This window comes from Leucopleurus acutus, assembly GCF_964270905.1.
Source record: "Leucopleurus acutus genome assembly, chromosome: 2".
Lineage (NCBI taxonomy): Eukaryota > Metazoa > Chordata > Mammalia > Artiodactyla > Delphinidae > Leucopleurus > Leucopleurus acutus.
The window spans coordinates 105,347,545-105,374,398 of NC_139143.1; the positions used below are offsets into that span (position 1 = coordinate 105,347,545).

At 37.9% G+C, this 26,854-nt stretch overlaps 1 protein-coding gene across 3 annotated transcripts in view; it reads right to left on the reverse strand.

The window, feature by feature from the left end:
* SLC35A3 (solute carrier family 35 member A3) overlaps positions 1–26,854 on the reverse strand; it is a 71,044-nt gene that overhangs the window by 16,471 nt on the left and 27,719 nt on the right. Inside the window, exons 1-5 of one of the 3 annotated variants that reach the window (XM_082833517.1) lie at positions 18,638–18,777; positions 5,386–5,590; positions 2,690–2,844; positions 2,490–2,612; positions 358–529 (exon numbers count right to left, since the gene is read on the reverse strand). In XM_082833517.1, coding sequence (XP_082689643.1) covers positions 358–529; positions 2,490–2,612; positions 2,690–2,844; positions 5,386–5,572 — 637 coding nt within the window. In that variant the 5' untranslated portion in view covers positions 5,573–5,590; positions 18,638–18,777. Of the gene's footprint in view, positions 1–357; positions 530–2,489; positions 2,613–2,689; positions 2,845–3,169; positions 3,410–5,385; positions 5,591–18,637; positions 18,778–26,854 lie in introns of those variants that run through there. The other 2 variants (XM_082833515.1, XM_082833516.1) reach the window with 2 other exon arrangements.

Here is a 26,854-nt window from a genome sequence, read left to right on the forward strand (position 1 = left end):
AACAGGCTTCATACATTCTTATGAGCACAGACCCAAAATTCCATATTCTTGAAAAGACATTCATTTAAAATACAGTTTTTCAAAAGGCAAAAACCCTGACAGATATTTGCATCAACAGCAGCTTTTATAAAAGGTTTATTTAATTGAAGATAAATAGGACTTCCTGGCAGTCCAGTGGTTAAGATGCTGTGCTCCCAGTGTAGGGGGCACAGGTTCAATCCCTGGTTGGGGAACTAAGATCCTGCATGCTCTGCGGTGTGGCCAAAAAATTTTTAAGAAAAACAGGAAAACACAGAAATCTTTAAACATAACAATATAATCCTTTAAAAATAATATTAGAAAACATTTAAAACTTACCAAGTTGAATGTTTCTTATCCACACTGATTGTTTGGTTTCTTTTAAGATTTTCTCAAAGTAAACCCCAGCAAAGCCACTTGAAAAACATGCTGTGAGAACTGCCATGAGGCCTACAAATTGTGAGCCAGCTGAAAGTTCCTTAGAATTAAGCTCTTGAGAATCTGAGGGCCACTGAACAAAAAGAAAAAATTGAAGTTTAATTCCTATAATATTTTACAAAATACACATTTAGAGTCCACTCTTAGACCTTAAGGTAAAAATACAGCCAATACCATTCTGGGGGATTGCAGAGAAGAGCTTTTGAAAGAAAAACTTAGAATCACTTTTTTTTTCCCATAGTGATATTACTGTTGTAATTTATAATTTCAAAAATACCCTAAAAAAGAGAACAAGTATAATAAATGCACAGATGCACAAAATAGCCTCCACAAGCAGTTCAGTTGTAGAAATTCAGAGTGTGAAGTGTTGGAGCAGCAAAAATGAGTATGGAGCTGATGTTTCATTATGGAAGGTCCATTTCATGCTAACCATTCTGAGCTTTATTCTGTAGATCAGTGTTCCTAAAACTTCACTTATTTCCCTATCATCTTCATGGTTTTTGTCAAATGTATGTTCTCCCTAAACTATTACTTGATATTTTAATTTAAAATACCTCACTTTTCTTTCTTTTTTTTTTTTTTAAAGAAGATGTTGGGGGTAGGAGTTTAGTAATTTATTTATTTATTTATGGCTGTGTTGGGTCTTCGTCTCTGTGTGAGGGCTTTCTCTAGTTGTGGCAAGCGGGGGCCACTCTTCATCACGGTGCGCGGGCCTCTCACTATTGCGGCCTCTCTTGTTGCAGAGCACAGGCTCCAGACACGCAGGCTCAGTAGTTGTGGCTCACGGGCCTAGTTGCTCCACGGCATGTGGGATCCTCCCAGACCAGGGCTCGAACCCATGTCCCCTGCATTAGCAGGCAGATTCTCAACCACTGCGCCACCAGGGAAGCCCTAAAATACCTCACTTTTAAAAACAGAATACCAACTTTACCTTACCTTAAGCAGAATCTATGAAAATATGGGTTTGATATGCCAATTATATTTTTCTAATAACCACTTAAATAACTATTAGAAATATTTATTCAAAATATACATACCACACTCTGAGGAAAGTGATTGTAGGGGAGGGGGGCTTTGGACGGCAGGAGATTGACATGATTGGATTTCTTTTAGATAGACCACAGTGGTGACTAAGTGGAGGCTGAATTGTAAGACAGAAGTTAAAAAAAAAAATCCATTAGGAGGCAAAAGATTACTTGAGACACAAAGAAGGCATGAAATGTGGAAGTGTTAGTGATAGACAAGGACAGAATCAAGAAGTATTAGAAAGCAGAATCAGAAAGTCTTAGTGATTGACTGGATGTACAGGCTAAAGGAAGAGTCTAGGACAACTCTCAGGCTAAGTAAATCATGACTGGAAAAAACAGAAATAAAGAACAGGTTTGGTGGGGAAAAGGTAAAGTGCAGCTTTGGATACACTGAGTTTATAAGGCCTATTGAACAACCAAACAAAGATGTCCAATGTGCTTTTAGATATATAAATCTGAAACTAGAGGTGATAACCAGAGCTGATGACACAGACCAAGAAGCTATCAGCATATGTGTTAATAAAAACCTTCAGAAAGAATGAAATCTCCAAAAATAAGGAAATAATTTAAGAGAAATAACAAGCCTATCAACAACACAATATCTAATGGGAATATCAAGAAAGAGGACCCCAGGAAGGAAACCAATAAGGAATCATTAGAAAGATGTGAAAAGAACCAGGAGCGAGTGGTATCAGGGAAGCTGAGAGACAATAGGAAGGGAGTGGTTGATCTCAAATGTCCAGATACTCAGTAAAAAACAGCTTTGTTTTACATACAGTGTCTTATTTCCCTAAATAGACTGTTCATTTCTTTACGTCAGATAATTTGATTCTACTTCTTTGTGTCATTTATAGTCCCAATGTAGTATCTTGCTCAAAGGAAGCCCTCAAAAAATGTCAGTTGTAAGAATAAGCATTTTCTTCAACAAATAACAGAACCATATTTTCCAAAATGAGGTCTGAAACTGTGATAAAAGTAAAAGTTATACTTATCTTGAATAGTTACCTGTACAAAAGCAACTCCTGTCATCAAAATTACTAGGGAGAGCCACTGGTACACACCTAATTTTTTACTAAGCATCGACACAGAAAATAATGCAGTCGTAAGAATTTTCAACTGATATGTGACCTGAAAAAGAAAACAGCTAATATTATTGTTTGTTTCTTTCTTTCTTAGAAACACTACTAGAAATGTATTCTAAATACCTGATAAGTAGCTGCATCTAGATTTGACAGTGCCACATAGAGTAAATTATTCTGAAGAGTATATATCCCTGATGGAATAGCAAGTTTAAGTGTTTCCATAGGTTTATTAAGAATTTCATCATGTAGTATTCGATTCAGTGCTCTTAGACTACATTCTAGAAAAAACATGAAATGGACAAAATCAATGATTAAGTAACTCCAAATAAGTTACATACTCTCTCTGAAGTCCTCAGTTTTTTCACCTGTAAAAAATGAAAATTTGGCTACATGTTAAGATACTTTTAGGTCTAAAATATACAGACGTACCTCAGAGATATTACAGGTTCATTTCCAGACCACTGCCATAAAGTGAGTATCACAATAAAGTGAGTCACAAGAATTTTTTTTGGTTTCTCAGTGCATATAAAAGTTATGTTTACACTTCACTGTAGTCTGTTAACTGGGCAATAAGATTATGTATAAAAAAAATAATGTGCATACCTTAATTAAAAAATACTTTAGGGCTTCCCTGGTGGTGCAGTGGTTGAGAGTCCGCCTGCCGATGCAGGGGACACGGGTTCATGCCCCGGTCTGGGAAGATCCCACATGCCGCGGAGCAGCTGGGCCCGTGAGCCGTGGCCGCTGAGCCTGTGTGTCCGGAGCCTGTGCTCCGCAACGGGAGAGGCCACAACAGTGAGAGGCCCGCATACCGCAAAAAAACAAAACAAAACAAGACTTTATTGCTAAAAAAATACCATCATCTGACAATGGAGGGTTGCCACAAATCTTATATTTATAAAAAACACAATATCTGCAGTAAAATAAGGTATACCTATACCTTTAATGATGCTAATATTTCAAATATTAAATATATATTTCATTGGGAAATAAATCAAATTGATTATATATACACATATTTATGATAACCAAAACCTCAAAGTATTCATTTGTCAACCAAGTATTCTTACTTTATCATAGCAATATTATAATATTGATACCTTGTATTTTATAATGTATTTTATCATCAGCCATTAATGCCAATTAATAATTATGAAGACTTTAATCATAAAAAGAAGGATATCAGGAGGTGGGTTTGGCTCAAACAACAGAAAACCCAACCAACAGTGGCTCAAACCCATAGGGATGTGTCTCACATGTCATGAGTTCAGGTCAAAAGCTGCCACAGCAGCTCCGTGATGACATCAGGGACCTAGCTCTCTCTGTATATATATTGGCTTTTTATTTTCATGCTTTTCATGTATTGTCTACGTGATTTTTTGCTACAGATTGCCAACTGACTGATGCACCTCTGGTTCTTCTTTCCGGAAGGAAGAAAGAGGAGGAGGAAACAGTGGCCTAGCAGGCATCTTCTTCCCTCTCACTGACCAAGACTGTGTGTTGCATAACTACTCCCTGCTGCAAGGGAGCTGGAAAATCAATTCTTTTCTTTTATATTCTCCACATTAGATATAAGAAAGTGAGAAAGGAGTTAAAAATGGACTCTGAGCTAGCCAACCCACAGTATCAATCACAAAAAAATGTCCAAAGAACTTTAAGAGATATATAAATCCCCAAAGAAGGGAGAAATTCTAAGGAACCCTACCACCTTACCAACAATACACTTCACAGATGATTTTCTCTCGTAACATAAAACTTGCAAACTTTATGAAAACTGTTTTAAAATGAAAATACCTTTTTAAAAATTAATTTTTATTGGAGTTTAGTTGAGTAACAATGTTGTGTTAGTTTCCAAAATGAAAATAACTAAAGAATGCTACTTGATATTCAGCCTTTCCTGACTAAAATAATGGTAAAAAAATTATGTAAGTAAAACAAAATTTACCAAAAGATTATTTTAGTTTTAGCAGAAAAAATATAAAATATAAGCTCATCTTTAAAATTAAATTTTTAAATAATTAATGCTGTCACATATTTTTCTCATTAGCAGTATGAGGGTAGTAGAATTGAGTCTTGTGGCTTTAATCTGATTTCTCTGATTGCTAGAGAGGTTGAACATCTTTTTATACATTGATTGGCCACCCAGGTTTTCTCTTCTGTGAGTTGCCTATTTATATCTTTTGTCCCTTTTTTTGTTGAGTTTATCTTTTTCTTATTGAGTTGTGGGAGTTCTTTGTACATTCTGGATATTAATTATTAGTGATTACCTGTGATGTAAACATCTTCTCTCAATCTGTTGCTTGTCTTCTCACTTGGTTTGATATATAAGTTTTTCATTTTAATGTACCCCCAAATAATCTAACCACATGGAGCCCTAACTACTGGACCACCAGGGAATTCCCTCAATAAAGTTTTTTTTTAGAAAAACTATATCAAATTAGTCACTGCTGGACTAATCATGCAGCAAATAAAATAAAAAAGCCTTGACTTTAGTAAAAAATTATTACTCCTCTAAATTACTTATTCTCAAATTTTTATTAATGCAAGAAACTTTGTTTCATATTTACAGCATTAACCAGAGGACATGAATCATAACATAGATAAGAATAAAATACCTTTATTACTAGACTAAAACCATCTTAATAAAATAAAAATTGAAATGTTCTTCAATAATGCAAGTGTTCAAATGTGTAGTTACCTATATATATATGTCATATATATAGGTATCTATACATATATACTATATATATATATCACATGTGAATAACTCCAAAATAATTAAATAAATTGCAATGATCTTAAAAAACCTAGATACCTACTGCTGTCTTTGTAGACTAATAAAATGCAGGCCATTATCTTCAAAAGTTCAGCAACAACCACGGCTGTAGATGACAGATAACGAGGCCCCTCCTCTTTTAAAGTCCTAGAATAACGCATCGTTAGAACCAGACTGGTAGTCTGAAAGACCAAAATTCCCAAGGAAAGGTATTTTAGGTTGGCTGACATTGTTTTATCTTCATTTGCCTGAAAAACAAAATACACAGGGCAAATAAATAGAAAATACAGAAATTATAAATATTTTAAAAACCAGTAAAAACAACAACAACAAAAAAAAACAGTAAGAGATGTCTGGTTCCAAACAAGATAAAGTGCATTCCATCCTATTCTTCCTGCTAATTACAACTATAAACCTTGGACCAAAGACAAAGCAACTACAAGGAGACTCTTGTAGAAAAGAGACTGGCTAGAGACTGCAGATCTTGAGTGATTAAAAAATCTTGAGATTTTTTGCCATTCATGTATCTCACCCTGGGTGTGACAGCAGTTTACAACCTGGAACCACCAACAGGTGTAGGTCAACAACAAAAAAGCCATAAGAAAAAACCCACTGTCTCCAACCAAAGGACTGGGAAGACAGCAGCCCTGAAGGATGCAACCCTCCCAAATGGGTGCTGTATAATCTATGGGGCAGAGCCTTGCTGAGCATCCCAACCCTGCAAAAATGACAACAGAGGTGGTGGCCCTCCCATCCCCCACCAGGATGCAGCCACAAAGACTACGGGGGCAGAGCCCTGCCAACCATTCCTGCCCTACATAAGGTGAATGTCAGCAAAGACGCAGCACCATTCCTCCCTCTCCAGTGGCTGCCTACTAATATAGACGATTTAAATAGGAACCAAGGTCTCATAACACTCAAAATGTCCAGGATACAACCCAAAATGAGTATACTCAGCATTCCAAAAGACAGGAAAAAAAATCTCAACTAGGATGAATAAGGACAAATCAACAGACAACAACAACATATAATTGATACAGATGTTGGAATTATCAGACAAGAATTTTAGAGAAGTTACTACAAAAATGCAGCAACCAACAGGCAATTATAAACATTCTTGAAATAATTTTAGACTTACATAATTGAAAAAAATAGAACAGAAGTTCTCATGTACCCTCCACCTGGCTTCCCTCAATAATAAAAGTAGCAAAGTTTCTGTATTTTTCCTAAAGCAATTTAATATTAACTCTAAGAGACTCACTTTAAATATGAAGATACAAATATGTTAAAAAGTAAAAGTATGGAAAATGATAAAAGCCATGAGGAAAATAACTATGAGAAAGTTGGAGGGGTTAGATTAATATCAGGCGAAACAGATTACATAAGAATTATTTTTAGAATTAAAGGACACTTTGTAATGATAAAAGAATCAACACATCAGGAAGATATAACCATTATAAATGTATATGTGCTAATAACATAGCTTCAAAATACATAAAGCAAAAACTGACAACTAAAAAGAAAAACAGGTAAATCCAGTCAGAATGTGAGATTTTAACCCACCTTTCCCAGTAATTCATAGAATATACACACACACAAAACCCAGTAAGAATATAGAAGATTTGAACAACACTATCAACCACGGTATGTAGACTTGGAGATGCTCCACTAAGATCCTCCTTCAAGGAAGGACTTAATGTAGTGTGCATGATCATTCAACTGCCTCTCCACCCCAGGTCACATCCTTTGCTTCAAATTCATCTAAAGATTCAATCTCAAACAAAATCTCTGAAGGACTTTTTTGGTAGAAATTGATATTGATTTTAAAATTTATAGGAAAATACAAAGGACCTAGACCAGCAAAACAATTTTGAAAAGGAAGAATAAAGTGGAAGGAGTTAAACTACTGAAATTCCAGACTTACTATAAAGCCCTAGTAATTAAGACTGATATTGACATAAGGACAGAATAGGTCAATGGGATAGAATGAAGTCCAGAACAGGGACTTCCCTGGTGGTGCAGTGGTTATGAATCTGCCTGCCAATGCAGGGGACACGGGTTCGAGCCCTGGTCCGGGAAAATCCTACATGCCGTGGAGCAACTACGCCTGTGCGCCACAAATACTGAGCCTGTGCTCTAGAGCCCACGTGCCACAACTTCTGAGCCCACGCGCCTAGAGACCGTGCTCCGCAACAAAAGAAGCCACCGCAATGAGTAGCACCCACTCACTGCAACTAGAGAAAGCCCATGCACAGCAACAAAGACCCAACACAGCCAAAAATAAATTAAATAAATAAATTTATTTTTAAAAAAGCTAAAACTATAAATATTCAAGAAGAAAACATAGGAGAAAATCATAGCCAAATAAAAATAGGCCGAGATTTCTTAGGATACAAAAAGCACAAACCATAAAAGAAAAATATGGGAAAATTGGACATCATCAAAATTTAAATCTACTCTTCCAAAGACACTGTAAAAATAATGAAAGGCAAAACACATCATGGGAGAAAATATTCTCAACACAAAAATCTGACCATGGTCTTGTACCTAGAATGTATAAAGAACTCTTACGACACAATGAGTAGAAGACAAACAACCCAAATTAAAATGGACAAAAGATTTCAATAGATATTTCACCAAAAAAAGATAAATGAATGGTTAATATGCACATGAAAAGATGTTCAACATCACAGTCATTAGAGAAATACAAACTAAAGTCACAATGAGATAACATTATACACCTATTAGAATAGCTAAAATCTTAAAAATTGATGCTACCAAGTGTTGAAGAGGATTCAGAGCAAATAGAACTCTCAACTTTGCTAATGGGAATGTAAAATGCCACAACCACTTTATCAACCAACTATCTCATTTTTATAAATCTGCATTTGCAGAAGAATCCTAGTGTGAAATAAAATTATAGCATTTTAGAAGTGGAAGATGCTTTAGAAATCATCTAGTACAATATCTTCATTTTAAAATACAGAAAATAGTGAACAGAGAAGTTAGATGACTTGTTCAAGGTCTTATAATTATTAATTGAAAATAACAGTTATAAAGTTAAATATCAAGTTCTGCAGATCCCATTACAAGCTACTGTAGAATTTCAAATGACTTCCCGGTGGCCTTTATCTCTGTATAAAAGGAGGACAAGTTGCCAGCAATCTGCATTTAGCACATGCCTTTGATTTTCCTGGGAAATGTCAAACAATTATTTCAAACCTGTTCAAGAAAGTCTTTTGTTTATTCTGTACAACTAAGACCATAATGTATGTGTTACAACAGCAATACTCTGATTTCTTTTCAAATGAAAATTTAAAGGTCAGATTCTAAGCCAGGATACACTATTTGTACAATTTTGCTTTTCCATTTCCAAGTACATACAACATCAATATAAACATTCACTGTGATAATACAGTTCGTAATATTTTTAGTCTCTCACAATGTTTTGTTTTGTTTTTCTAAGTCTGTGAGATAATAGAAAAACATATATATTGGTCTCTGGTGCTGGCTCCTGACACAGGCCTCCTGAAACACTTGTAATTTCCTAAGTGATAAGAGCACTAGGAGCATCTTTTGTTCTAATATTTGGTCTTTGACCCCAGTTCCTGACACAGGGCTCCTGAAACCCTTGTAATTTTCTGGGTGATAGAAGTGTGTTTTGTTCTAGTGAGGCAAATTTGGGCAGGCTTCTGGATGGCTTCTGAAGAGAGCTGCTCACCAGAAAGAACAAGGCATGATTAGAAGCTTGGAATTTTCAGCCCCATCCCCCAAGCTCCCCTACTCCCCATCTCTTGAGAAGGCAAAAGGGCTGAAAATGGAGTTAATGATCCATTTTGCCTACATGATGAAGCCTCCATAAAATCACAATACTATAGGGTTCAGAGGGCCTCCAAGTTGGTGAACACATCCACACAGGGAAGGTGAGGCACCCCAATTCCATGGGGACAGAAGTTCCTGTGCTGGGGACCTTCCCAGACCTTGACCTATGTATTTCTTCATCTGACTGTTCATCTGTATCCTTTATCATATCCTTTAATAAACCGGTAAACATAAGTGTTTCCCTGAGTTCTGTGAGCCACTATAGCAATTTAATCAAACATGAGGAGAAGGTCGTGAGAACCTCTGATTTGTAGCCAAGTCCAAGTCAGACAGAAGTTGTGCATAACCTGAGGACCTACTACTTGTGATTGGCATATGACGTGGGGTGGGAGCAGTCTTGTGGGACTGAGCCCTTAACGTGTGGGATCTGATACCATCTCCAGACAGACAGTGTGAGAATTGAAGTAGGACATCCAGCTGGTGTTGCAGAGAATTGCTTGGTGTGGGGAAAAACCTCACATACATGTGATGACCAGAAGTGTCAGAAGTGAAGTATTCTGTATGAGGAGTAGAGGAGACACACAGGAGGAAAGAACGGCGTTGCTTTTCTAATATGAAGTTGAGAAGTAAAATACATGCAAACACATGCTCATTTGCACTAGATCACGTGTAAAGAATTACAATTTAATTTACAATTCTGCCTAAGGGAAGAAAAAACTCAAAATGAAAAAATTCAAAATACTAGCATTTCTAAGATATACAAATACTTAGTTTGGTTGGAGTACAATATAGGTAAAAGTTAGTACTTTCACTTAGTACAATATAGGTAAAAGTTAGTACTTTCACTTAATACAACCCCTAAATGCAAAGCAAATACATAAACACGAAATAGACCAAAAAAAGATTATGTTCCACCTCTATAATTTACAAGAGTAACATTTTCTTCCTTGTAAAGTCTATAATATTTTCTCATTATAACTGAAAACAATCTTTTACCAATTTCATGTTTAAGATTTAATTTCAGTCTCTCCTACATTTTTTTCTCTTACCGCCGAATTCCCCTTCTTTTATCCTTTCAGGTGTTGCCAATCTTCTGGTTTCCAGATTATTCTGTTTCATAAAAATTTCCTATCCAAGAAACTTTTATATCAATAATAAGAAACTGTTAGGTTCTTTCACAAATGGAGCCTCATTCAGTTTACTTTCAAAAACGTCATGAACCAGTCCACAAATTACTACCCATGTTCCATTAAAGACCCCGATTACTAAGCTCCGTAAACCCACTTGGAGTTCAGTGAGGCTCTCAGATTTATAGCAATGTCAAAGAGACAGGATGCTTAGATGCTCCACTTCTACCTTAACAGCTAAGACCTGAAAAATGTATTCTTCCTGGTCACTAGAGTAAATGGCACTATTTCATTCGGATTGCTTTCCTTTGTTTTCGTTTGTTCTGGTTTTTCTAAAAAAGCATTTATTATTTTATTTACTTTAAAAAGTAGCATATTATTAGTGAGAAAAAATTAATAAACTTAAAAATTATATTAATAAGTAAAAATTTGAACCATAATCTCACCACTCAAAGACATCTAATAATATTTTGATATAGATTCTGTCAATTTTTATTAAGTTTTTTGGAAATCTCTAAACTCAAGAACACTAGCAGCAAAGGTAAAATAAAGTAACTAGACCATTTCATACTCCCACTGAAAGGATTTCAGCAACTTTTGGGGATTCTTAGTTATATAGAAACTAGTCTTATAATCACAAAGTTCCAAATTCTCCTGAAAAATAATAGATCTTTCTTGAGGGAAAAAAATGGATTTTAAAAATACAATAAAGTACCAAGAATATAACAAACATCCATGATTCTACCACCCAGAACTAACAATTGTCAATCTTGTCACATTTGCTTACCTTTCCTTTTTTAAAGGAATAAAACACAACAGTTAAAGTCCCCTTTAAGCCAAATTCTAAGTCCTATTCCTTTTCCCCTCCCCTATTGTCATACATTTGGAGTATGTATTTCAGTGCACTTTTAAAATTTTATACACCTATATAGAAATATCCGTAAGCCTAAATATTTTAATATACATACATGGTATCAAACTGTATACATTATTCAGCATCTTCCTTACTTTATTCAGCATTGTTTTGCCATCTACATTGATATACAGACCTAGTTCATTGCTTTTAATAACTCTATGTTGTTCCAACAAATAAGCAGACCTTCTATTTACCCATTCTCCTACTGATAAACATTTAAGATCCTTTCTTTTCCTTTTAAAGATTTATTTAAAAGTTTTCTTAAAATTTTTCAACAAGTAGCTACTAAATATATAAGCTACAAATATTTCAAGCCATTTTGCTAAAATTTAATATTGTATATGATTTCTCAGGTCTCTTCCAATTCTAATACACACACACAATTTTATTAAAGTAATTTCAATTTTTTCATCTAAAAGTGTCTCAATTTTTAAATTGTAAACTTTGAGTATACATATAGTAATACATAACATATATAATCATTAACTATTGTAAAACTATTAGTGTATAATTATTGCATAATAATAATGTATAATTATAATTTTTGTGTATGTGTGTGTATACTATAATCATACTTATTCGATACAGTCACACTGCTAGTACTTCTAAAAGTCCTTTGCACAGGAATATTTCAGGATTTGGTTAGCCACTATAAAAGATCTTGTACTTGCTTTCCAATCATTATTTTTCTCCTGAATTGTTAGATAAGTTTGGTATTTACAAAGTTGAATTTTATTATTTTTAAATGCCATCTCACCTCTTGAAAGAAAAATGTACAACAAAAACTTCGTTCATCTAATAAGCTCCATTCATTTGGATTTGATGATGACTTGGTTAGAATTGTGTGCAAAAAATATTAGTAAGCTTATTAAGAGTTCAAAAAATTTCTCAGTAATTATTTATTACTCTTAAGGGGGAAAAAAAGGTTTTTCAAACATGCTAGAAGGTATAATTTAAGTACATTTTATATGCTAATTACATATCCCTCATTTCCATTAAAGTCGCTCCCTAATATCCCTGCCTTTACAATGCTTTGTCAGCCAATTCTGAGATACTTTACAGGCCTTAAACATTTAAAAAATATATATTACACAAAGTATATATATCATTAATGCACACTACTACTACTTCCACCCTTATATTAATCAGGGTTAGTGAGAAATTAGTTGTTTATACCATCATTATTGCACTAGATATGCATTAACTAAGTTCTGAAATATTCAAAACACTATATACTAATAATTTCTATTTGTCTTTTCAAACAGAGATAGGTACTTGAAGGTAAACCTGAAAATCAGTCTGGCTACATTATATCCAATAGGTTACATGTATAATCTTTAGGTCTGTGTATGAAGCCCATTATTCTACTGAGACAATAATATCTGTATTTTGCTGTTATGTCTTCAGCCACTAAAAGTTCCACAAAACTAAATCTTCAGTCAATGTCTTTAAATTGTAATAACATTTATATAGAGAGATTGGCTCAAGATGGTGGAGTAGAAGGCCATGTGCTCACCTCCTCCTGCGAGAGCACCGAAACTAACTGCTGAACAACCATCAACAGGAAGACACTGGAACCCACCAAAAAAGATACCTCACATCCAAAGACAAAGGAGAAGCTGCAGTGAGATGGTAGGAGGGGTGCAATCACAATAAAATCAAATCCCATACCCGCCGGGTGGGCGACCCACAAAGTGGAAAACAAGTATACCACAGAAGTTCTCCCACTGGAGCAAAAGTTTTGAGGCCCGCTTCAGGCTTCCCAGCCTGAGGGTCTGGCAACAGGAGTAGGAATCCCCAGAGACTCTGACTGTAAAGGCCAGCAGGATTTGATTGCAGGACTTACGCAGGACTGGGGGAAACAGAGACACCACTGTTGGAGGGCACACACAAACTCATGTGTGCACCAGGACCCAGGGAAAAGGAGGAGTGACACCATAGGAGACTGAACCAAATCTACCTGCTAGTGTTGGAGGGTCTCCTGCAGAGGCGGCAGGCAGGTGAGGCTCACTGTGGGGACAAGGGCACTTAGCAGCAGCAGTTATGGGAAATATTCATTGGCATGAGCCCTCCCAGAGAGCACCATTAGCCCTGCCATACAGCCTGTAGGCTCCAGTGCTGGGTTGCCTCAGTCCAAACAACTAACAGGGAGGGAACATGGCCTCACCCATCAGCAGACAAGTGGATTAAAGTTTTACTGAGCATGGCCCTGCCCACCAGAGCAAGACCCAGTCCCTCTTAGATAGCCTCACCCACCAGAGGGCAGACAGCAGAAGCAAGAACTACAATCGTGCAGCCTACAGAATGAAAACCACAATCACAGAAAGTCAGACAAAATGAAAAGGCAGAAGATTATGTCCCAGATGAAGGAACAAGATAAAACCCCAGAAAAACAACTACATGAAGTGGAGTTAGGCAACCTTCCAGAAAAAGTATACAGAATAATGATAGTGAAGATGATCCAGGATCTGGGAAAAAGAATGGAGGCAAAGATTGAGTAGATGCAAGAAATGTTTAACGAAGACTTAGAAGAACTAAAGAACAAACAAACAGAGATGAACAATACAATAACTGAAATGAAAAATACACAAGAAGGAATCAATAGCAGAATAACTGAGGTAGAAGAATGGATAAGTGACCTGGAAGACAGAATGGTGGAAATCACTGCCACAGAACAAAATAAAGAAAAAAGAATGAAAAGAAATGAACACAGCCTAAGAAACCTCTGGGACAACATTAAACACACCAACATTCGCATTATAGGGGTCCCAGACCAAGAAGCCAGAGAGAAAGGACCTGAGAAAATATTTGAAGAGATAATAGCTGAAAACCTCCCTAACATGGGAAAGGAAACAGTCAACCAACTCCAGGAAGCACAGAGACCCAGGCAGGATAAACCCAAGGAGAAACAAACACACAGAGACACACAGTAATCAAATTGACAAAAATTAAAGACAAAAAACATATGAAAAGCAATAAGGGAAAAATGACAAATAACATATAAGGGAACTCCCATAAGGTTATCAGCTTATTTCTCAGCAGAGACTCTGCAAGCCAGAAGGGAGTGTCATGATATATTTAAAGTGATGAAAGGGAAGAAGCTACAACCAAGAATAATCCACTCAGCAAGGCTCTCATTCAGATTTGACAGAGAAATCAAAAGCTTTACAGACAACAAAAGCTAAGAGAATTCAGCATCACCAGACCAGCTTTGCAACAAATGCTAAAGGAACTCCTTTAGGCAGGAAAGAGACTAGCAACTTAAAAAAAAAAAATTTATACAGATTTTTAGGGGTGGGATAGGGAGGGTGGGAGGGAGGGAGATGCAACAGGGAAGACATATGGGAACATATGTTTATGTATGACTGATTCACTTTGTTATAAAGCAGAAACTAACACACCATTGAAAAGCAATTATACCCCAATAAAGATGTTAAAAAAAAAAAAATTTATACAGATTTTTAAAGACTACTAAGTACCTAAGTAATTCTGCAAATCAATTTTCCTTCTATTATAAAAACAAAAGGTTAAATTTCTAACTTAAGGTTTTTAGAGTGAGCTATATTTACATTTTCTAAACATTAGTTCTGAAATATACTCCCTAAGTATAATATTATAATCTATTTTAGGTTAATGACACAACAGAGTACATATGAAAACACACACATTTTAAAGTGCTATGCAAATATAAATTCACATTACACTAGTCAGAAACAGCTATTGGTATAAAAACAAACCTTTTAAAGTTTTTCCAAGTAAATGAACAGAAAAAGTAATGCTGACCTCAGCTGCAACTTTTTGTTCGTTATCTTCCATGATGCCAAAACTTTAAAACTGCAACCTATAACTGTGTACTAAATAATGACAAAATTCATCACAACTGGCTTTACTTCTGACACTGGCATTTATATATCTTCCTGCCAAACTATCTCAGAAGTAGAGACAGTATTCTCCAAAAGTAGCAACAATATGTTGTACTTGAAGTCCATAATAATCCTGTGGAAAACCCAAAATCTTATTTATAAAAGCGAAAGAAATATGAATTAAAGGTACTTTACATTATTGACATAGTCAATTTTGTTTCTACAATAAAAATAATAAGTTCCACTAAGTTAGTAAACTTAAGTTCACTCTTAAGTGCTTAAGAAAAGCAAAATCCTGCTCCACAACACTTAACAACCGACTCTTTACATTCTATGACTCCTATTACATTCTAAGTTAAACAACTTTTCATTGTTTCTCCTTCCTTTTCTTCCTCAAGGTATCAGGTATCTGTTTACATAAGACAATATCACTTGTATGTAAGTTAGAGTACTGTGTCAATTTTTAACTTGTTCTTTTACAGACTGCAGAATTTCCACTCCTACATTCAGATAAAATCAATAGTACTCAAATATTTCTTCAACTTAACAAACATAAAACCTATCTGCATTCTAATTTTTAGATTATAAATTGTTCAATATTATTGTACTCTTTACATAATGTCAGTGACTGGGAAAACATAAAGACCTAATAAATATAGCCCTAAGATCCCCTTCTAATGTGAGGTGTCATGTAAGACGTACTCCTTTCTCACCCTCTCATTTCCCCATCCCTGTGCCATTCTGCTCTACCACTCTGCTATGGTCACTTCCCACCACTTACAGCTAAAGGCTGATGTTAAAGGTATTCTATAAAGAACAGAGACTACTGTACAATCTGGGTAGGATCTGTAGGGTAGCAAAACTTGTCATGCCAAAATATCTCTTTGGCATGTGGGTTATTTCAAGCTGGAAACAGTGAAGGCCCTAAAGACTCAGCAAGATCTTTGACCTTTCCCCTAACTGATAAAAAAAAAAAAAAAATTAGATCTATGGCCTGTTCCCACAGTATCACCAGAGATATCTGCAAAGAATTAAGAATATGGGCTATGTGTAGTGGAGGGAAACTCTAGGCAGAGCCTAGAGATCAGAGTCCACTCTGTGTCCCACTGTCTCTGCATGGCCCAGCAAATATTTATTTATCAAACTTTTGCTTTTACATCTCCATGTCAATTGCTTTCCTCCCCTTTGAAGCCTCAAACCACTACCCCCAACATCCTTGTCTTTAGCTGCAGATGGTATGTAAGGTGAGGGTTTCAGCCATTTTGACAAGTTACTCAGTTTTCCTGGGTCTCTCCCATGTATCCGTGTTATTAAACTTTTGTGTGATTTTTCTCCTCAATCTGTCTCATGTCAATTTAATTCTTAGACGGGCCAGAAGAACCTAGAAGAGTAGAGGAAAAATTCCTCCTCCATGACAGGTCCACAGGCACTAACCATTAGTAAGGTTTCAAGATTCAGGAGATGCGGTCAGAAGTAGAAAATAAAGGTACCACACAATTCACCATCAATATTTAAATACTAACTATGGTCAGGAACTATGATGAGCACTGATACACAATGATGAACAAAACAAATATAATCTGTTTCTTCATAGAGCTTATCCTCTAGCATGGAAGACACATATTATTCAAATAATTTAAGAAACAGTATAAGGGTGTAAACTGCTATGACATGGTGTATAACAGGAAAATATCATAGGAAAATTATGATCCTTGTATTATTATGGTCCTTGTATTTACTGTATCAACTTGGTTAAACTCAAACACATTTCCGCAAATCCCCTTCTCTATATGGTGCCAGGTCAGAATTGGCTAAACACAAAACCTGCACAAGATCTGGAAGGCAGAAGTGAAGCAACAGCCATTACTCCAGACGATTCTCAGTTAAATGTGGTGAAACAGAAGCAAAGGTGCCGGCAGGTTCCAGTTATCCTCCCTTCCCTGCTTTAGGTCAACTCTTCCCAACTGCTGATAACCCTACTGAGCAACAGGTCCTAATCCTTAAAACCTGTAAATGTTACCTTATTTGGAAAAGGGAATTTTGCAGATGAAATTAAGTTAAGGATCTTGAGATGGGAAAATTATCCTGCATTAGCTAAGTGAGGCCTAAACGCCAACGTAAGTGTCCTCATAAGAGACAGAAGAGGAAAATACAGATACTCAAGAGAAGAAGGCAATGTAAAGATGGAGCAAAAAGAGATTTGAAGATGCTGGGCTTGAAGACTGGAGTGATGCACCCACAAACCAAGGAATGTTGGCAGCCACCAAAGCTGGATGAAAAAGGGAACAGATTCTCTCCTAGAGCCTCCAAAGGGCGCATAGTCCCTTTGACACTTTGATATCAGCCCAATGATACTGATTTCTGATTTTGGATCTGATTGGAGCCATGGACAGCTACAAATTTTGAAGAGTTTTGGATACTACCCTAAATAATTTTAAATTTATTCTGGATTCAATAGAGAGTCACCGAGTATTTCTGAGGGAAAAGAATACACAAGACCTCTGGCTTTAAAAAGCAGTATCGGCGGGGGAGTTATTGGAAGGAAGACAGGCTGAGGGCAGCAAGTCTAGCCACTGCTATAGCATAAGTAAGAAGAGGAAAGAGAAGCCACGTTAAGCACAGGAATGAAAAAGGGAAGAAGCAAATTGAGATGCTGAAAAAGTAGAATCAATACTTGGGAGGAAAGTTAGGACCAGAAATATAAATTTAGAAGTCATGCCTTTAAAGGAAACAACCTGAGTTTACCAGTGAAAATGAGTAAGCGCACGAAGTGAGAAACTGTACCAAAATTTCATCTTTAACTACCAAAGTTGAATGTTGATTGAAAACAAAAAACTTAACTCTGGTTCCATTTTCAAATACTACATGTAATAGAACATAATAAAAGACTCAGTCTTCTACCATAAAGTAATGACACGTGTTTTACTAAGCAAGGCCCAGTACTACATTTAATATTATTATCCTTTAATTCATTTGAACCAGCGTTTCCCGGAGTTTAGTTGGTTTAAATAAATGTTAATTAAAATGCTCCCTTCCGAAACACTCAGAACCCTCTCCCAACACACACACCTGTTCTGATAGGAATCCCACCTGGCCTCAGACAGCCCTTGCCTATGTATTAGCCTTACCAAGGACTGCTTTTCCATTTTTTGAAGTCCCTGCGGCTTCTTCAGCGCAGCGTCCCCGTCTGGTGGCTCGGTACCTGCCACAGGGCCACACACCGAGCAGGAGCTCCGGGGAAGTTCGCTGACGGAATGACCGCCAGCCTGGCCCTCCGGCCGCGGCTCCCCACGCCCCAGCCTCTAAGGCAAACACTGCGTTTTTCATTCGCTTGACACACCCCTTTCCCCGGGCCCTTTTTTCCTCTTCCACCCAGCATATTCCTCATATATTCCCTCGGACTTAACAACGTGTCACTTCATCCACTCCCACCCCTACTTAGCTAGTACTTAAAGTCTATCCACACCGTCCCCTTCACTCAGACGGATTTCACATCACTGCCCTGGCCGGAGCCACGGTCACCGGCCTCCCCGTGCCCGCAGCCGCCCAGGAGCGCGCCAGACTCACCTCCCGCGCCACTCGGCCGGCTGCGCGCACTGGGGGCGGCGGCTCGGCTCCGCCGGGCCCCCCAGGCTGCGGCGCCCGCCGGGTCCCCCGCGACCCCAGAAGCGCAGCGGCGCCCGCTCCCGCCGCCGTCGCTGCCGCCGGCCCGGTGCGACCCAGGCGTTTCCGGGTTCCCGCGGTCCAGTCCCCCAAATGCTCCGGCTTCCTCCTCGACCCGGGCGAATACCGTTCCCGGCTCCGCTCTGGTGGCCGCAGCTCTGCACTGCCCGGCTCCATCCCGAAGGCGAGGCACCCGGGTGGCCCCACGGGCGACCCCCGGTGCTGGCTTCACCGTCCGGGGCAGTGCCTCCTGCTGGGTGTGTCCTGAGGGGACCTGGCGGACAGAGTAACTCCAGTGGCGGGCCTCTGCCGGGCTGCCAATAACCCGGTGGTGGAGGGCGCCAGGGTGTCAGACTGCGAAAGTAAAGTCAAACTCCTTTTGGGGCAAAGGACCCGGAGAGGGAGTGAGGAGGTGGATTCGGGAAGGAAACAAACCCGCTTCTAAAAATGACTGTCACTGACAGTGAAAACCAAAGAGATTCGCTGTGGCGCAGGCTGCCACCCAGTCATCTGGAAAGCTAGTTCGGTTGGAAACAACCAATTCTCCCACCCTGGCTTAGACCCTGAGGCAGAGCCGCGCCCAAAGCAGCGCAGCCAAATAGTAGATAGAGTAGGATTGTCCCTTTCCTCTTAACACAATGCTTTATATTGCAAATGAGTCAAACTACGTCCAAGAAACACAAACGGAGAGAGAGCAGTAAAATAAAATTAAATAACTGTGTTAGAGTAGAATAACTGGCTTTAAACTGTTCTGTAATATGATCTTGAGAAATTCCCCGGATGGTGGAATATATATCAGATCTTAATGTTTGTCCATATATTTTGGAAGTATAATGTGCCTGGTGCATAATAATAATAGCTAGGCACTATTCTAAGATTAAGAGGTAGATAGATAGATATAGATAATATATAATGAATATATATTTATTTTAAAAATAGTAGTAATTATGTGTGGTTGTAAGGGGAAAAAAAGATTTAAAATATTTTAAAAATACACGAGCAGAAAAAGTATACCTTATGACATAAGTACAGCTTTTTAGAGAAAAAAAAGAGCTTTTAGTCTGTTCAAAAAGCTTTAAAATGAAAAAAAGGGACATGGAGACACTTATTAATTACAAAATAGTAACATGTGCTTTGTCATCTTGGAAAATGACCAAAACTCTAGACAAACAAAAACAACAATGAAAATAGAGGGTTAAATATATGAGACCCACAATTGATGTAAAGATATTAGTCCCAAAACTGATGACCAAAAGAAAGTAATACTTTCATTAACCTCTCCTAGCTTTACAATTTATACTGTAACAACACTGAACAGCTTTGAGTTTCCCCATATATACCATTCATAGTACCTTTTCCTATTCCTCATGCTGTTCACTGAATGTAGAATATGTTTCCACTGCTCCTGCCTATTTTTTTTTTTTTTTTTTTGCGGTACGCGGGCCTCTCACTGTTGTGGCCTCTCCCGTTGCAGAGCACAGGCTCCGGACGTGCAAGCTCAGCAGCCATGGCTCACGGGCCCAGCCGCTCCACGGCATGTGGGATCTTCCTGGACCGGGGCACGAACCCGCGTCCCCTGCATCGGCAGGCAGACTCTCAACCACTGCGCCACCAGGGAAGCCCCTGCCTATATTTTTTTAAGTTAGCCCCATTCATCTCTTAATTCTCTGTTCAGATATTATCACAAACTTCAAGCCTTTTCTTGCTTCCTTCCTCCCAGGGGTCTGAACTTCTCTGTGGTTCCATAACATCTTGAGGCATCTTGTGCATATCAAAATATTTTACTTCACTGTATTGTGATCTGATTTATATATATCCTTTCTGCCCAACACTCTCCTTGAGGTCAGTGCTATCCTATTTATCTCCGGATCTCCAGCACCCAGCTGGAGTAGAAGTAGTAGAAACTTAACACATATTTCCTGAACGGACCTGAACTGGTTGGTAATGGTGGTGAAGACAAGCCAGGCAGTACAAAAGCTCACCAGGGAAGAGTATCCAGCAGAGCCTAAACTGCAAGTCTAGGCATCCAACACATTTAAAGATTCAAGTCAGCACCCAAGGCCTGAAGCTCTTTTAGTAATAATAATCCAGTAAGGATTGTACCTTTGAGTAGTTTGCCTGTATCGATCTCATTTAACCCTCACAACAGCCCTATAAAGTAGACATTAGTACCTGTATTTTACAGAAGGAGAACCTGAGGCTTACAGACATTAAGTAATTACTGAAGCTCCCATATGTACTGAAAGGTGAACTGGGATTCAAATTCTAATTTGTCTGCCTTTAAGTCCATGCTTTCAAACAGTACACTTAGCTGTCATAGGAAGAAAAAATGGAACAGGAAAGGAATGAGCACAGTATAGAAAAAAGGTGGCAGGCAGCAAAAGTAGCAATAGGGGTAGAAGTATCAGTGAAGAACAGAGATGGCTGTGAAGGAAGAGAGAAAAACAGCAATCTGGGGGCACTGGGGCAGTGGACCGGCTTTGGTGTTTCTATGATAACAGATCTGAAAGGCAAAATTTTGACACCCTAAAGACAGACAAATTAGAGTAACATATCAGTCTAAGGGCAGCTAGAGCCAAACAGGACTAGGTATCTCACTGGTACTTGATTAGTGCTGCCAGATAAAACACAGGACACCTAGTTTAACTTGAATTCCAAATAAACAATGAATAATTGTTTAGTATATGCACTATGTGGTGTACACTGTGGAAAGGGAATGTTTGTTGCCTGCCATTCCAGTAAACAGAGTGTCGCCCACCGTTCTAGTTGTACAAGGATCAAGCCACCAGCCAAGGCAGAGCACCCCACCCCTAGCACCCTGAGGGGAATTCAGGATGGAGAAAGACAGGAAGCAGGCTAGGCTTCTGGATACTGGCCTTAAATAGTTGAGATGTATATCTAAGGAATAATTTCAATGCATTGGTCCATAGAGAGAAAAGCACTAACATAATTAACTTTAGATGTCTGTTTTTTGTGTGATTAGCAGTAATCTTTTGATGTTAGACTGCATGTTTTGTTTTCATCAGGAACTTCCTATATATCCTGGCTCCTCCCTTAACTCTTCAGAGCGGTTCCCCAGAGCTATCTGAAGAGGCTGTCTCCCAGGCTACAGTCCTCAGTAAGATCCACAAATAAAACTGAACTTGCAACTTTTAGGTTGTGCAAGTGACAATACTTAAGCTAAAAAGAATTTATTGTTTATCAGAAATTCAAAATTTAACTGGGTATCCTATATTTTTATTTTCTAAATCTGGCAAACCTATTGAAAGCATGAGTACGTTATAATATTGCACAATAACTGCAGTTTCCAAGAGTGGCCCAGAGAAATTAAGACTAAATTAAATTATTTGTGGTGCAGATGATACTGCAAGCATTATGCACACAAAGTGACATTCCCCAGATCAGTATCTTCAGGCAGAGTCAAGGCTGATAGTTTGTAATCTTTAATGGCTTAAGACTCCATAGGAAAAGACAAAAAGATAACAAGAAAGAAAGAGAGCATGGACTATGGCAATTTATATTTTTAAAGAATTGCTTACCAAAACAGTTAAAATACAAAAAATTTCAGTGCTCAGGGAATTAAACCTCAGGTTTCCAGGTGTCACTTATACTTTGCTTCTATGCTATTATGGTTCTTAAAACTATTGAATTGAAAGTATAGCTCACAAACAGGAAAAACCAGTTGTTCTCTCAAGCTACCAAATTAGCTGAATCTGGCATGTTCTTGTTAGTTCTTCAGGGCAAAGAACCTGTGTGGAAAGCATAGCCAAAGGTTATTTGCTTGTCCATCATTTACCTCTAAGAGAAGTTGAATGAGATCACTTCCATATCATCAATAGCTCAATAGTCATGTGATCCTTTTCCTTCGTGATAGATCTGTAGAGTTCAACACTCTATAGAACAGCTATTTGACAGGTTTGAAAGGAATTTACTTTTTGTTTCCTTCTTTTCCAAGGAGGGGCTTCTGCTTGGCTTTTCCTATTATAACAGACTTACTTTTGTCTGGGGGGAGTGGATCAAGGGGTGTTTTAATGGAAGTGATGCCGTTTGCTCTATCTATATATTCAGAAACTGGGAAAATTAACCTGGATGATTGCTGCCCCATGGATCTTGTTGATTCTGGTCAAAGCATCAGTTATAACCTGATATTCTTTTAAGTCTCTGGTAGATAAATTTGGTGGTCTGGGCATCAATGAATTGGTTTTATCTCAGAGTCAGGGGATTCTCTTTTACCTGGCATAGTTACCTGACAAAATCACCACAGATCCTCTTGTGGAAGTCTAGGAGAAAGGTACATAGTATGTACTTGTGCTATTAAAGCTGGTCAGGGGCCTCTTAAGTCTGAGAGTGGATGAGGGGGTGCAATTGAGTGAAGTTTGGCCTCTATATAGTCCTAGAGTACATTTGATTATACAGTTCATATGCACTTGGATTATGCTGTCCACAAATACTTCCTGCTCTCTACCTTCAGGACATGTGGTAGGTTGTGCTTTCTGACTCTCTTATGGTTGAATGGGACCACATGACTAGTTCTGGCCATAGGAGAACAAAATTTACCACCCCAAAATTTCTCTTTGGTATGTGGATAATTTCGAGTTGAAAACAATCATGGCCCAGAAGACTCAGGAAGAAACTTTGACTTACCCCCTAGCTGCCTGAAGAATGTAAATAGAGGACTGTAGTATGAACTAGGCGTGTAGACAGGGAGGAACCTAGCAAAGTCTGTTTGTTAAAATTTCTCTCTGTGTCCCACTGTCTCTGCATGATCCAGCAACATTTGCTTACCAAACATTTGCTTCTCCATCTCCACGGCAATTGCTTTCCTCCCCTTTGAAGTCCCAAACCACTAACTCCCAACACCCTCTTTTGTCTTTAGATGAAGATGATGTCTAAGGTGAGGATTTCAGCCATTTGGGTGTGTTATTCAGTTTTCCTGGGTCTCTCTCATGTATACATGTTATTAAACTTTTGTTTGATTTTCTACTTTTAATCTGTCTCATGTCAACTTTAATTCTTAGACCAGCCAGAAGAGCCTGGAAGAGCAGAGGAAAATTTCTTTCTCCCCGACATGGCCAATCAGTTGTAAGCAGATTGTGTGTCAACAAGGGCCATAGCATTGAATTGCTATTTTGTCATCCTCTGGAACTCTCTTTCTCTCTGCTTTGAGCCTGGCAATGTTCATGATCATGATTCCATGAGCCTACATAGAGTGAGGAGCTGTAAAGTGAAGTCCTCAGCAACCGGCAACAGACATTCAGCATGAACAAGAAATAAATCTTTGTTATTGTATGTCATTAAAATTTTGACAAAACCTGGCATATATTGATTGATACAGAAATTGATACCCAGGGATGGGGTGTGTTTTATTAAAAACCTTCCTTTTGTAGAAGTGGCTTAGCGTTCAAGTAAGCTGATTTTATAGGCTGGAAGAATGATTATGTTATGCATTGGAATATTTGATAAAACTGTCACCTACAATAACTTGGAAGGTAAATAATGAACGTAGTAGGCTTGTAGCTCTGGGAGAAGAAAGTAGAAAACAAATGTTAATTGTATATGTTGGTTAGGGTTGGCTGCATTTGACAAGATGCTTCACGAAAGAGAAGCACTCAAGAAATAATTGACTTTTTTATAAGCAGAAATGGAAAGGAATAAAGAGAACAGAGAAGTTCAAGAACTTTCAGGGTTGGGAGTGGCAAATGCTTTTCACCTCAGTTGGTAAGTTACAAAATTGAATAGGCTTTTTGTCTCCAATTGGTAAACTATAAAACTGAGTAGCCTTTGGAACAAAAAAAGTCTATTAGAACTAGGCCTTTAGGCAAGGATCAAGTCAAGCATATCTCTGTCATAACCATCTTTAAAATCTCTGCCTGCTGCTATGTACCACAAGTGCAAGTCTATGGTATGAGAGAAATGTCTACTCATGTGACTTTAAGCATTGCCGTAATTTGTAAAATGACAAATTTATAATAAGACTTGTGAAAATGAAAGTGCTTGTTAGCACAAAAGACATTATTTTTAAGCTAGGAGAGTTCTACTTCAAATATGTTTAAAGCAATACAGCCTACTTAACATACAGTTTGTGGAAGTATATCTCAATAGGTCACACCCACATAGCAAAATTTCTTGAATTATTATTAAAAGTATAGGTTCCAGCTCTAGTTAAATGGCATAAGCATACTCTATTCTATTTCTCCCAGTGACTATAATAAAATCCTGAACCGAATACATAAAGAAACTAAGGACTCTGAAAAGTAAATAATAGCAGACAAATTAGGGAGGAAATCAAAACTCAAAAGTAAGACCAATAGTGAGTTCCCTGTTTTTTTCCCTCTATTATTTCCTGGTTTAGTCTCAAGGCAACCCGAATTCTGGAACATTGCAATGGGCACAGCCAAGAGAAAATCACTCTCTCAAATAAGAGGAATGGGAAAAGGGACCCCTGAAGAATGCAGAGAATGGGGAAATATCCTGGTTTTGTTTTCCTCTATTGGCTCTGCAGGGCTCCACTTCCAAAGCTGCACTCTCTCTGGGTGGTGGCTGAGGGCAGTGAGTGCATCAGCAGCTGAGCTTGCTGATCTGCCTTGAAGGTAGATCCAGCTGTGGGAGGTGTCTGTCTGATAGCACAGAAGACTGAAAGCCAGGCATTCTGGCCAGAGGACCAGGGGAAGAAACCCTTGGAGCCAGAGAATGTTGTGGAGATTTTGAGAGGGGGGAAGCTCAAAAAGTGAATCCTGTAGATATACGTGTGTGAAGTTCTAGGATCACCCCAGGAACTCATGTGTGAAACTAATCTGATAAAGAAGACCAAAGGCTTTGAACATTGGTCTATGGTAAAGACCACTACCCAGGCCCGTTTAGCCCCTGGGGGAAACATATAGAACAGATCCAAATAATACTGCAAATGTTTGAAAACTGAAATTACATTGGAACCATGGCCCAAAGAAGGCAGGCTAAGACATTTGGCCTGATCCCAACTGGGACAACCAGCTGCTAAAGCAAAACAAAGAAAAACTCAACATTCTCCAGAGGATTTTAACAGACCTTAGAGTCTCATAACATAGCAATTAAAACATCCAGGATATAATGCAATATTACTCAATGTTAAAAAAATAAAACAGAAGCAAGAAAATTGTAGCAACTCACAAGGGAAAAAACAAATCCCAGTTTGAGATGACTCAGATGTCAGAATTACCAGAACAAGACTCAATAGCTCAATAGCAGAATGGAAAAGAGGAAATTGTCTGTGAACTTGAAGATCAACAGAAATTATCCAATCTGAACCAGAGAGAAAATATTGGAAAAAAATTGGACAGAGCCTCAGGAAACTGTAGGATGATATCAAATTGTCTAACATTTAATGCATTTGAGAGGCAGGAGGAAAGGAGAATGAAATTAGTGCAGAAAAGAATATTTGAAGAACAAAATTAGAGGATGCATGCTACCCAATTTTAAGAATCATTATAAAGCTATAGTAGTTGACACAGTGTGATATTGGTGAAAGTGTACACATATAATCAGTGGAACAGAATAGGGTCCAGGAATAGACACAAATATAGTCAACTGCTTTTTGACAAAGGTACAAAGTCAATTTAATGGATAAAGGATGCTCTTTTTAGCAAATGGTAGGGAAAAAAAGTTGTACATCCAAATGCAAAATGAAATGAAATGAAATAAAATAATAAAATAAACCTCAACCTCAAAAAACCCCCCAAACTATAAAACACTCCAAAGAAAACATAGGGGACTTCCCTGGTGGTACAGTGGTTAAGACTCCATGCTCCCAATGCAGGGGTCTTGGGGTTCAATCCCTGGTCAGGGAACTAGATCCCACATGCATGCTGCAACTAAGAGTTCACATGCCACAACTAAGGAGCCCAAGAGCTGCAACTAAGGAGCCTGCTGGCTGCAACTAAGACCTGGAGCAACAAAATAAATAAATAAATAAAATAGTAAAAAAAAAAAAAGAAAACATAGAAAGAAATCAATCACTGTGACCTTGAGTTAGGCAAAGCATTTTTAGGTATGACACCAAAAGTACAATCCATAAAAGAAAAAAATTATAAATTGGACTTCATCAAAACTTCAAAATATTTTTTCTGCAAAAGACACTGTTAAGAG